The following is a 13,806-nucleotide window of genomic DNA, read 5'->3' on the forward strand; positions in this document are numbered from 1 at the left end:
ATTAACAAGCGCAAAATTTTACAAAATGTTTAATAGTTTTTGCATATAAGCATCACAATATGAAGGTTTTCTGCAAGTTAATGAAGGGAATAGGCCCTGTTTAGCATGATAAGTTTGTGGCTGATATATTATAATTTACATGGATACCTATAATGGGATGACAAAAATTGCTCATTTGAAAAAAAAAAACTTGAAATTGTCTGGTCAATCACATAAGAAAACTACAAACAACAATGTGTCCAAAGTACATGGATGCCCAACTCGCATTATCATTTTCCATGTTCAATGGACCGTGAAATTGGGTAAAATAATCTATTTTGGCATTTAAAGTAAAAAGACATTCAATAGGGAACATGTGTACTAAGTTTCAAGTTGATTGGACTTTAACTTCATCAAAAACTACCTTGACCAAAAACTTCAACCTAAAACTCGCACTTTCATTTTCTATGTTCAATAGACTGTGGTATTTGGGCCAAAAGTCTAATTTGGCTTTAAAATTAGAAAGATAATATCATAAGGTACATGTGTACTAAGTTTCAAGTTGATTGGACTTCAGCGTCTTCAAAAACTACCTTGACCAAAAACTTTAACCTGAAACTCCCACTTTCATTTTCTATGTTCAGTGGACCGTGAAATTGGGGTCAAAAGTCTAATTTGGCTTTTAAATTAGAAAGATCATATCATACAGAACATGTGTACTACGTTTCAAGTTGATTGGACTTCAGCGTCTTCAAAAACTACCTTGACCAAAAACTTTAACCTGAAGTGGGACGAACGGACGGACGGACGCACAGACCAGAAAACATAATGCCCCTCTTCTATCATAGGTGGGGCATAAAAAAATTCAAAAAATGACAAACATGGGCAAATGTTTTGCCCCAAGAGAGGCAATGGCTTAAAAAAATAATGGAAAGAATCATAAAAATGTGTAAGAAAACAGTACAACACTGTCTATAATATAATTACAACTTTATAGAATGTGATAAATAAGTAAGTCTAAAACTTATTTAAAATTCATATTTGAGAACTGTTATTACAAGTAAAAAACGGTTAAGAAAAGAATTTTAATTATGATGAATTGCAATTGACAAATCAGACTTAAACTGGCTTGAGAGAGCACCCATGTCTGATTATAAGACTAGAAACAGGGGGTTCAGTTCCTATAAGCTAATTTATTTTTAATTTTTACAGCACAAATCATTAACTTTAAGCAATCCAGAAACTGTTTCAGGGTTTCAGGGTACAAAATTTATAAAGTATTTATTTCATTTTCAAATGATATCTGTTCAGGAGGACAGTTTTTTTTCTAATTGTGTTAACATTTATACCATTGTTACAATATATATATATAGAGTAAAATAATTAATTATTAATGACAACATGTAATATAGAATTATTTTTTTATATTTCATTTTTTAGTGAACTGTGGGTATATTTTGCTATTCTGTAAATATCCTTTACTCAACCTTAACCCTTATCTAGCCTAGCCTTACAATATCTCTATTCCCTAACCCCAACACAAACACTAAAGTGAAAAATATTCCCCATAAGAAGGAGTTCCCAAAAAGTAAGGGAACTCAAGATAATACAACAAAAAGCAAATAACCTGATAAAAATGAGAGATAAAAATGTGCAAAATATAACTAGATAATAGATATGATTATAAAGCCTGCTTTTGTTCCAAATACACAAGCTGAACATGATTGTTATAGTATGTGGATCACAAAGAAACAGGCCGCAGGAATAACCATTAGCAGAGGGCGATGTTCTCCACAGGTAAGGACCTGTGGTACCCTCATACTATATTTTCTACTATGGTGGTATCTTGGATGCTTTTATAATTAAATGTTTAGGGGCCATGTATATATGTAGTCAAAATAATTATGAAGTCTTTGAAGGCACTTTTACTTTTTTGCTTTGATCCCTTACATAAGGCATCAAAGCAAAAAAGTATACCGGTAATAGCTTTTCAAGACGTCATAATTATTTGGACTTATGGGCCATGGTGCTATACTTTTAGGAGAACCAGTGCTATGTTTATTTTCATGGTGCTATTTGAAAATTCTAAGGTTACTTTGATACACCATGAACCACTTTCAGTGATGCAATTGAAGGAGGTCAAGGTTATTTTGTATATTATGCAACATAAACCCTTTTATTGAACCAATAAATTATCTATGGAACATTAGGGCATGTTTTGTTTAGAAAGTTTTTAACATTTTATGTGTTTATGCTTTGATTCTAAACTCTTGGTTTGAAAGGATAAATAATCCATGAGAAAACTCTCCATCCAAGTCACAATGTGTACAAAGTAAACAATTATATGTCATAGTAGGGCCAGCAACAGGAAGCCCTGGCTCACACAGAACACCATTTCAAGCATGATTGAAATGAAACAATTTTTCCAGTTTTTAACATGTGTAATTCCAGTGAAAATATCTAAACTATGAAAATTCATATCTCAATCTTAAATATGACATATAATTCATTAGAAAATGTAATAAAGATGTGCATAAAAGTTGACATAAACACAGTAAAATCATAGATTCTCCAGTCTATGGATAAAACAAATACACATAGTGAACAATAAAATAAAAATACCCTTCAACTAAAGATACCAGCTTCTATGTTCAAAGCTATATAATTTTAAAATCAATTAAAAAAATAACAGAACTAATTTATATATTGAAAGATAAACATAACACATATGTTTGGTGTGGAAAGTTTGTGTAACTTTTTATTATATGGAAGATTTATAGAATTTCAATATAGATTATGGAATAAATTAGTAAAAGCAGTGTCTGGAACCATGGAACTGGTTTTAGAAGTTTGAACCTCTACTTTAATTTGTTCATATTCTGAATATCTAACATTAAAATGTTATAAAGTAGTACAGTCTTTTCTTCAAACAAAAACACTTCAAATCCATTTTGAATTCCCAAGATTTACCTGATGAAAAGCATTTTATAATTAGATAATATATGATGTAAATGTTGTGTTGTGTTAAATAAGTTTTCTTTAAAACAAACAAAAAGCTCAGCTCTGAACATAGAATTCCTACAAATGTAAAGTGGATAGTTATTGTAAAATAATACTAACATGTAGTTTATTGTAAATAGATCTTTATAGATAACATAACTTTAATGCCAATAAAAGTGCATAATCTTTAGCAAATGGTGTTATTCAACAAAACCAAAGGCTAAGATCCTCTTTCAGAGAAAAACAATTCTGAAACTAGAACTCTTTTTTGAAATACTGATTATTATTTTTTCCTAAAATATGGTATTAATAAAAACAAAGATCTTACAGCCAAACATTTATAGCTCTCCTGAAATGAGAATTTCTTAGTGACATAAGAAATGTAAGTACAAAATAAACTATCCACTTTACATTCAGCAGAGTAAGCAAGAAGCAAGTGTAGCGTAACCCCTTTCTCCCAAACCTGGTTAAAGTTGTCGTGAGTGGCAGTATCCAGTTCGGGTATACTAGTTAACTGAAATAATCACTTTGTTATATGTTATGCTACATAACAAAAGACCAGAATTTATAATCATTCTTTTATCTCTATCTTTCTTATAATAAACAAATCTTTATACTTAAGTAAGACATACATTTTCTAAATCATAAATAAATAAAATCTGTCTAAATGGGCAACATTTAATATTTCATGGAATCATATGCACGATATATATACAACTGAAATATCAATGGATTTTTTTCATTTACAGTAATAATGAATGTTGATTTTTGTTTTTTAATTTCTAGCATCAGTATAATTTGATGGGTTCAAATTATCATTTAAAGCAGTAATTTGTTAACAGAAAATTAAGTTTGAAACCATAAAATCTCGAACTGATGCTTACAATTATCTAAAAACAATACAATTACAATGTAACTCCTTGGTGTAGTGGTTAGTGCTTCGGACTACTAACACAAAGGATCCTGGTTCGATTCCCGTCTGGGATGAAAATTTCAGGAACTGAATTTTCAGCTCTCCCGTGACACTATTTGGGAGTATGGTCTCGAGGAAATGATGATAGTCCGTCGGAAGGGGACCATAAATGGCTGACCCGTGTTAAGAGAGAGCCATATCTCTTGCACGTTAAAGACAACCTTGTAGATTTCGAAAAAGAGCAGGCTAATGCCGCTACAAGGCAGCACTCGCACCCGCAAAGTGGAAAGGGATTAATATAAGTTGCAAAACTTGTTTCCCAATCCACTATAAATAAATATGTTTAAATTAATGTAACTCCTATTTATTTACAAAAAAGATAAAAAAAAAAACAGGTCTAAAAAGCAGCTTTATAGCAGATTTTTTCTTTCTTTCTAATCAATGTTTGTATGCTAGCATTCAATTTTCTTTGTATAACAATTCTTGCGTTTACATTCAGTGAAATGGGTAATATTCATGTACATGTATACAAATCTGAACAAAAATTCATGATGATGAATAATTTTCATTAAATTCATATCAGTCAACATGCTAAATATAAAGTTTCGAAACTAGTCTATAATTTGAAAGCTCTCTTTCTTTCTCTCACATCCTTTTTTGTTTATAATTTCATGTATTGCTATTTCACTAGCAAACAACATGCATTGGAAACAATATGGTTTAAAACAAAGCTTTTAATATGTTTTAACAGATGTCAATTTTTAAATCATGGTAAAAATTTATCTCTAGTAATGAGCTTCGAATGAGTTTCATAACTAATCATTAGATTTTGGTTTGACTGATTAAAAGATCAAATGTTTTCCTCACTACCTATAAACATAATGTAAACAAAGATGCTTGTGTGACCTGACCTATGAAGGCCTACTAAAATAATTTACTAAAATAAAACAGATCTAATATAGAACTAAAATACCCCAACCATGGATGGAAACAATTGAAATATAGATGTAAATTATTATCAACAACACAGCATGTTGCAAACCAACTACCAGTTAAAGATATGCAAACTTTGGGTACCACAAATATCAGCCAAGTCTACTTAAGTAAATATAATCAATTCTACATGTATATTCATGCATGGAAGGATATTTTTCAAGTCAAATAAGCAATATGTTTAGCGACATCTTTAACATATAGATCCTTCCATTTTTTTTACTTTACCTTCAATAACTTTTGTGTATTATAGGGATCTGCTACTTCTTCATCAAGGGGAGGTAAATCTCTGCACAAAGGAGCTTCTGTAAAAGAAAAAAATGGATGACATTGTTTTAATAAACTCTCTTACAATACACTATAAATATTACTCTGAGAAAGAAGTTAAAACATTTTTCACACTTATCAATAAATTAGCTACAGAATAAAAGATTGATCAAATAATTTCAGTTGATGGTTACTTTAACTTGGGTTAATACTAATTTTAATAAGGTACAAATGTTTTCAAAATTTTTAACTTTTATACTCTGGATGATTTAGACATCTTGTATAAGACACCAGTGACCTGTCTATTGTTTTGAGACTGTGTGTTTTACACCATGTTTTTATTTACTTTGTGTGGTTAGGTTGCTGTCTTACTGACACATACTTTACATCTCCTTTAATTCATAATTTAAGATGGATATTTCATTTAACCTTCTTTTCAAGCTTATTAAACTTTGTTTTAAAACATGTACATGACTATACAGAACAGTTTTTATGCCTATACTTAAAAAGTATATTTTCTTACTAGCTTCTTCACTTGTTATTTTCATTTCTACACCATCTTCACTGGAGTCTGTATCCCTGCCAGGACTCATCTGTTCTCCTCGACTGTGTGAACTACTGCTAGATTGACTATCATGACTGTCATTTCTTCTATGAGAACCATCATTCCTTCTAGCTGTTTTTTGAAGAGCTATTTTCAAGGGAGACAAATCAATGAATTTGTTATTTTCACCATTTGAAGTTGGTGTAGAGATGATTTCTATATCAGAAGAAGTAGTAGTATCTACTTCGTCACCAGATTCATGGCCTCCAGTACTACGTGAACATTCAGATTTACCTACTGAATGACCATCACTAGAATTGTCCTCCATTTTCATGTTATCAACCATAGCTTCCTCTATCATACATTTAACGTATGACGAGCTCGGAGAAACACTGCCAATGCTGTCATTGTCTGCTTTAGCACTATAACCTACAACAGTATCGTCTGTATCCACACTACTGTCTAACTTACTACCCTCTCCACTAGAACTTGTTGCTAAAGGACTTGACGGCTGGTCATCATGTGATTCAAATGAACTATTCCTTACATGATGTCCAACAGGAGTAAGAACACCAACATTAGACGTATCCTCAGTTATATTTTCAATTGTTTCTGTTGTTACATTGTCACTCTCAGAGTCTTCATTTCCTGTTTCTGGTAAATCACCATCTTCTGTATTGATATAATTTTCAGACGATTGTGGAATGTCTACTGATAAATTGTCTCCAGGATCTACTGAATTATCTGACGTACCTAAAGTCTGGTCAATGGTATGTTCATCCTTTGACTTGATATCTTTAGAGTCTGTGTTATTAGAAGTAGGAATATCTGATGAGTCTGATTGTTCAGTATTTGACACTATTACCTCAGAAGACTCCACAATATCTGGTTGTGTGAAATGTGATTCTATAAAGTTTGAAGACTCACAAACAGAACCATACTGTTCAGTTTTGGGACAGTCGCTAGGAATAATTTCTGGCAAAACAACAGCTTTGTCTTGTAGTGAAGCATCTTCTCCTATAACCACACTACTTGTTGACAACATTTCAATTACATCGTTTTCGTTAGATGGCGATGAATCTGACTTTGTCATTAGATCTGATATTTTAGAACCTACATTTGTAGAAGAGTCAGTGATTTCATTGTTACTACTAGCGGAATGTAATGATAAGACATCCTCAAAAGATTTTTCAGGGTTTTGTATTTTTTCGTAACTTTGAGAATCAGTAGACATTGTCTCCCCTGATCCTACTGACTGGGGAGATAACCTATCAGCACTACCTTTTACAGAACCAGTTGATATATCAGCACTAGAACTTGACTCAGTGTCTGTTATAGACTTCATATCTACAGAAGTGTCATGTGTTTCCACATAACTGTCTGCTGATTGGTCAGTTTCACTTTCGGTATGGATTGCCATTTTTGATTGTTTTTTATTTTCACTTATTTCAACACTACTACTTTTAGGTTTAGATATTTTTTCCTTTGTAGATATATTTTCAGTTTTCTTTTCACGTACTTGACCTTGAGTTTCTCCAGAGTGAGTCAAACCTTTTACTTTTCTAGAATCTGAAGATGTCAACTGAATGGATTTTAAAGAAGATTCATTCTTTGATGCTTCATCCTGTTTTAATCGGGATGTTTTAGACCTTTCACTTTTCAATTTCTCTTGCTTTACAGTTGAAGTTTTTTCTGTAGATGATTTGTCTTGGACTGTATCCCAGGAGGACATAGACCAAGAATTCCAGGAATCAGTAGACCATGCTGAGGATGCTTCTTCTGTTGGTTTACTTTGTTGTGATGATTGACCTGATGCATCTGAAAAATACATGTACAATGAGTTATTACTCAAGATATATCAAAGCCATACTTGTACAAAACCTATATTAATCACCAGACTCTTGCTTGCATCAAGGCATACACAAACTACTCTGCCACTTTTACAAGACAGTAGGTTGACCTTTATATATACATCATACAAAATACATCATAATGAAGCTTTTTACATGTAAGCCTTAATCAAGAATAATACAACTCAGAGAACAAGGAACAAGCTTGAAAAGCAACAGGAAATATTCTTCAAAGTTTATACACATTATGACAAACATTGTCACCAAGTATTAAAAATATTTATAAACAAACAAAAGAGTGCAGAGCAGTAACTATAATAGACATGAAAAGTTACTATATATATAAACACGTGTAAACATGATCAAATTTAACAATATGACTAAGACTTTCACCATTTTTAAGTCATGAATGTGTTTGGCAATTAGTCTTAGAGAGACAGGATTCACAAGGTCTTATTATGCAACATTTCAAATTCCCTGATACAAACACAAGAAATTCAGGTGTCAATATCTAAATATCTATAAGTATAAAATGTAAAACTTATGAAATATAACAAACATATCTTACATGACATATAATATACACTGAACCATCAGATAATAATTTCAAATTACTCACCAAACTCTCAAAATTAAAATATTTTATATAATAAAAATGTAATATTTTGCTATGTCCAGTTATTAGTTAATTAAACTAATTATAAAATTTACAACACATTTTGCTTCTCAACTAACACATACACTTGTACTTGTAGGTGAAAAACAAGTATGTTAAGAATCTGTTTAATAACAACAGGACATCCCACTGGATTAGGTAAATCTCCTTATAAGTTCATTATTTACGTCAATATGTCACTAACACATTAGATAATTGACAGTAAATCAGACTCTTTATTTACTTTTTCTGAACAATGTTATAATTTTTTTTTTTAATTACTTCTAATCTCAGCGTCATTTACATCAGTTCTGACGATGAGACAACTCTCCATCGAAGTCGCAATTTGTAAAAGTAAACCATTATAGGTCAAAGTAGGGTCAGAACTGATGTAAATGACGCTGAGATTAGTAGTAATGAAATAAAAAAATTATAAAATTATTCAAAAAAGTAAATAAGTATTTGTTATAATATACATTGTACCTCCTTCGTCAATATCCAACACTTTATCAATTTTTTTCTGTGCATTTTTTAATGCCTGGCTAGCCTGCGAAGCAAAGTTAGTCAAGCTGCTTGTGTCCCACCAACTCATATTGGTATCTGAAAAGAAAATAGGAAAGTCTTAGAAATGAGATAAATGTGTAACATTGCAAAATGATCATTGCTTCGATACCAACAAACAGTATTTACTTATAGATTATCATTGTTCATCAATGATAATCTTTTTATCACTATTTTACCTATTTTACCTATGACGACGTTGTCAATTTCATGTCAATTTCGTTAGCAACACCACGTGCATGCATAGTTTCTAGCGATAATTTTCCATCTCAAGCGAGTAGCATGATATGAAAATTATCACAAAAAAAGATCAAAGGAAAAATGCACAAAATAGCGATAAAACTGATTATTCATTGTTTTCCTTTAAAGTTAAGAGATCATGTTTTATTGTGAATTTCAAACAATGAAGTAGATTATAATAGTTGCATTTGTATTAGTTCTTGTGAGGTCCCATTTTGTTCATTGTCCATTTATGAAATGTACAATTTTCTAATTTTCCATAGGGTAGCTATAGGAATATATGTGCATAATAATGCTATATTTTAGATTTTTATGTTATTTTGGATGCATTTTTTATAATTACAATTCCCAAAAAAGCAACCTATTAACATTAAGTGAAAAAAGATATACAGATACATGTATAAAGCTCAGTTAAATATTAATCTTCACTAAATTGTGTCCAGTCAACAGAATATTTTATAAAATTTGCATATGAACAAGTTTATATGTCATTAACAATATCTAATCATACATTTATCTGCATTCATCTGTGATAACAAGCAAAGATATAGAGCTTTAGTTAAATGGTGTGCAGGACTTTCAAAACAATGAGTGTTGATTTGCTAGTCTGAGGTTTTTTTGTCGAAATATTAAATTGCATTCTCATTAATGCAAGTGTTCATTGCTATTGCAGTTCTAGATTGATACAGGACAGCATACTGAAAGGCAACATATTTTACCAATATATACAAATATTTTAAGTAATCAGCTACATGTATGAATTATAAGCATACAACTAGTATAAGTAATTATGATGTCTTGACTCTTGAAAGGCTACTCTAATTTGTACGAAGGCCTCACATAAAAATATTAAAATAGTCTTTAAGGTGTCACTTTTATTCGGACTAAGCATACAATCAATCCCAAATTTAGAGAGGCTTATTAACACAAGAGTGCACACGCTGAAATGTCTCGCCTTTTATACTAATCATTGATATTATGTTGATAGTCCTAAGTATAAAGCTAAGCTTTATTACAACTGTCACATAAACTAAACATTAGCCAAGATAACTAAACAAAGACCAATGAACCTTGAAAATGAGGTCAAGGTCAGATGAACCATGCCAGGCAGACATGTACAGCTAACAATGCTTCTATACAAAATATATAGTTGACCCATTACTTATAGTTAAAGAAAAATAGACCAAACACAAAAACTTAACACTGTGCAATGAACCGTGAAAATGAGGTCACAGTCAAATAAAACCTGCGTGACTGACATAAAGATCATAAAATATTTCCATACACCAAATATAGTTGACCTATGGCATATAGTATTTGATAAAAAGAATAAAAATCAAAAACTTAGATTTAACCACTGAATCATGAAAATGAGGTCAAGGTCACATGACATCTGCCCGCTAGACATGTGCACCTTACAATCATTCCAATCAACAAATAAAGTAGACCTATTGCATATAGTATGAGTAAAACAGACCAAAACACAAAAATTTAACTATAACCACTGAACCATGAAAATGAGGTCAAGGTCAGATGACACCTGCCAGTTGGACATGTACACCTTACAGTCCTTCCATACACCGAATATACTAGCTCTATTGCTTATAGTATTTGAGATATGGACTTGACCACCAAAACTTAACCTTGTTCACTGATCCATGAAATGAGGTCGAGGTCAAGTGAAAACTGTCTGATAGACATGCGGACCTTGCAAGGTACACACATATCAAATATAGTTATCCTATTACTTATAATAAGAGAGAATTCAACATTACAAAAAAATTGAACTTTTTTTTCAAGTGGTCACTGAACCATGAAAATGAGGTCAAGGACATTGGACATGTTACTGACGGAAACTTCGTAACATGAAGCATCTATATACAAAGTATGAAGCATCCAGGTCTTCCACTTTCTAAAATATAAAGCTTTAAAGAAGTGAGCTAACGCCGCCGCCGCCGCCGAATCACTATCCCTATGTCGAGCTTTCTGCAACAAAAGTTGCAGGCTCGACAAAAATAATGAGGTCAATAGAGAGGCAAACATAATGATGAAAACTGTGGCAATGTTGCTTCAATTTTTTGTTTAATAATTTAAAAGAACAAACATTAAACATTCATACTTCATTGTACATTGTACATTTATGTTCATTTAATGAATTAATCATTAAGGCAAATGATTCATATTTTATCAAGGTTATCAAAAGCAACGCATATATCAAGTACATTTTTTTCATGGTCATGAGTCTGCAATGGTACAAGTTCGCAATGATTGCAGTTCTTCTAAATAAAAGAATATATATGGTTAAGGGGTGGGAATTTGACCGTTATCAAGTTTTCAAACAGGAGGGGTTGGGTGACCACAGTGACTTCCCTTATACATGCTATATTTCATTTGATTTGTTATATTGTCTAATACATGAATATATATGGTTGAGGGGTGGGGATCTCATCTGTTTCCAAGTTATCAAACAGGAAGGGGTAGGGTGACCCTAAGGACTCTCCCTATATTCCACTTGTTTATTTCTTATGTCCCATACATGAATATATATGGTTTAATTTAGAGGTGGGGATCTCAACTGTTTCCAAGTTCTCAAACAGGAGGGGTGGGGTGACCACAGGGACTCCCCTATAATTCATTTGATTTGTTATATTGTCCCATACATGAATATATATGGTTTGAGGGTGGGGATCTCAACCATGTTCAAATTCTCAAACAGGAAGGGGTAAAGTGGCCCCACGAACCTCATTATTTCATTTGATTTATTATATTGTCCCATACATGAATATATATATATGGTTTAGGGGTGGGGATCTGGACTGTTTCAAAGTTCCCAAACAGGAGGGGTAGAGTGACCCCAGGGACTCCCCCTGTATTTCATTTGATTAGATTTAGTGTACCATACATGAATAAATATGGTTTAGGGGTGTAGATCTCGACTGTTTCCAAGTTTTAAAACAGGAGGGCGTGGGGTGGCCCTTAAGGGACTTCTCCTATATTTCATTTAATTAGTTATATAATTCCATACCTTCTGCTGTTGTTTTTTTCTATGGTCGGATTGTTGTCTCTTTGGCACATTCCCCATTTCCATTCTCAATTTTATGAATGTATATGGTTGAGGGGTGGGGATCTCATCCATTTCAAAGTTATCAAACAGGAGGGGGTAGAGTGGCCCAAAGGACTCCACCTATTTATCATATGATTTGCTTACATTAAGGTATCAAATAATCTAATTGCACTATTTGTGAAGAAAATAAAGTAATAAACTTCCAGCTTTTTTAACTGACCCATCAAAATTGAGAAAAAAAATACCCATTGAATTTGCAGTTATATGTTTACACTTTCAAAGCATCCAACATGCATTACCAACATTTATCACTGGTAAACAGGAACATATACATTTGTATATGGTTAGATATACTGTTCCCAGCTGTCACATTGTATTGGATTTTGACATTAAAAATAATAAGCTGGCAAAATTTTCCCTTCTTTTCAAGTGATTTTCATAAAGATGTGTTCTCTCTATGTGATGTCAGCAGACATGGTCGCCTTTTTTCATGCCGTCACAATAGGAAATTCAGAGGAAAGCAAGAAAATTTGACGTCATAATCGGATTTTAACCAATGAAGAACTGAGATCAAACGAACCACACGTTGATTTTTTTTTTTTATACAATGGGTGCAGATAGGGATAAATTGAAGAAGAATTAGAGAAATGAGTATAAATAGTTTAGGGGTGGGAATCTCCACCATTTCCAGGTTCTCAAACAGGAGGATGTATAGTGAACTCCCCCTATATATACTTTTCCCAACGGTCACATTGTATTGACTTTTGACCTTAAAATTGGTCAAAAAGTAATTTTGAGTTTCTGTACAAAATATTTTCTGCTTTTTCTTTCTTTTACATATATCTTTTGCTTTTCAATTCTAGTGTTTATATTTATTTACCATGCATAGATGTATTTTTTTCACCTTTCTGGTTTTTTTTAGTTGATCGCCCAAAACCCGGAATTACCCTTTTCCGCTTCCGGAATCGGATCCGATATTGTAATTGTCTGGCATCCACTTTGTTTTCAATGTTGTTTTTGTCAGATACGATTTTTCTCGAATTTACACATTATTTGTCGGTGGTTTTCTTCATAAAGCTAGCGGTTGAACAAAATGAACATCGCTGTCATGTATAATAATGAAGAAAATAAGTTTTAGATCGTTTATTAGGACTTTGGTAAAATAGTTTGCAAAATTTTTTTTTAATTTTCTTTCAAGTGGAATGTCGGTCGGGCATAGCTAGTACCAAGTCGAAAGTCCGACTGCAAAAGAGGAAGGCTGCAGACCTCGGACCACCGCTAATTTGAACCCCTATCTCCAAATTGAAAAGATACGAAAATTTCGTCTTATGATTTGAAATTGCCGCCAACAGCATGAACAGTTGAACTTATATAATAGACTACTGATGTAGTTGACTACTGATGTAGTTGACTACGTATTGACGACAAACAATATTCATACGACTTTTGTCATTTGGGAAATCTAAACTACTTGTCTTTAGAGATTTTCAGCAATTAAATATTTCATACATTTGTTCTTTGACATCTTTGCCAAAAGCTCAGGGGATAATAAACTGCACAAGGATTCCTAATGTGCTCTAATTCATATGTGCAACTTTAAAACTTTGGGGTGATTCGAAGATCATTTAAGGTTTTTCTGATCATATTTTTTGTAATCCAGAATTAAATGTATGAAAAAACTGTCCAATTAGTTATAAATAACAAAATATCCAGGAAGATAATAACCAGATGCTCCGCAGG

At 32.2% G+C, this 13,806-nt stretch overlaps 1 protein-coding gene across 3 annotated transcripts in view; it reads right to left on the reverse strand.

Annotated features, from left to right (window-relative positions):
• LOC143046160 (TATA element modulatory factor-like) overlaps positions 1-13,806 on the reverse strand; it is a 51,796-nt gene that overhangs the window by 33,896 nt on the left and 4,094 nt on the right. The window contains exons 2-5 of one of the 3 annotated variants that reach the window (XM_076219185.1): positions 8,685-8,801; positions 5,676-7,514; positions 5,114-5,190; positions 3,443-3,493 (exon numbers count right to left, since the gene is read on the reverse strand). In XM_076219185.1, the coding sequence (XP_076075300.1) occupies positions 3,443-3,493; positions 5,114-5,190; positions 5,676-7,514; positions 8,685-8,793 (2,076 nt within the window). In that variant the 5' untranslated portion in view covers positions 8,794-8,801. Of the gene's footprint in view, positions 1-3,442; positions 3,494-5,113; positions 5,191-5,675; positions 7,515-8,165; positions 8,243-8,684; positions 8,802-13,806 lie in introns of those variants that run through there. The other 2 variants (XM_076219187.1, XM_076219186.1) reach the window with 2 other exon arrangements.

This window comes from Mytilus galloprovincialis, chromosome 9 (assembly GCF_965363235.1).
Source record: "Mytilus galloprovincialis chromosome 9, xbMytGall1.hap1.1, whole genome shotgun sequence".
Classification (NCBI taxonomy): domain Eukaryota; kingdom Metazoa; phylum Mollusca; class Bivalvia; order Mytilida; family Mytilidae; genus Mytilus; species Mytilus galloprovincialis.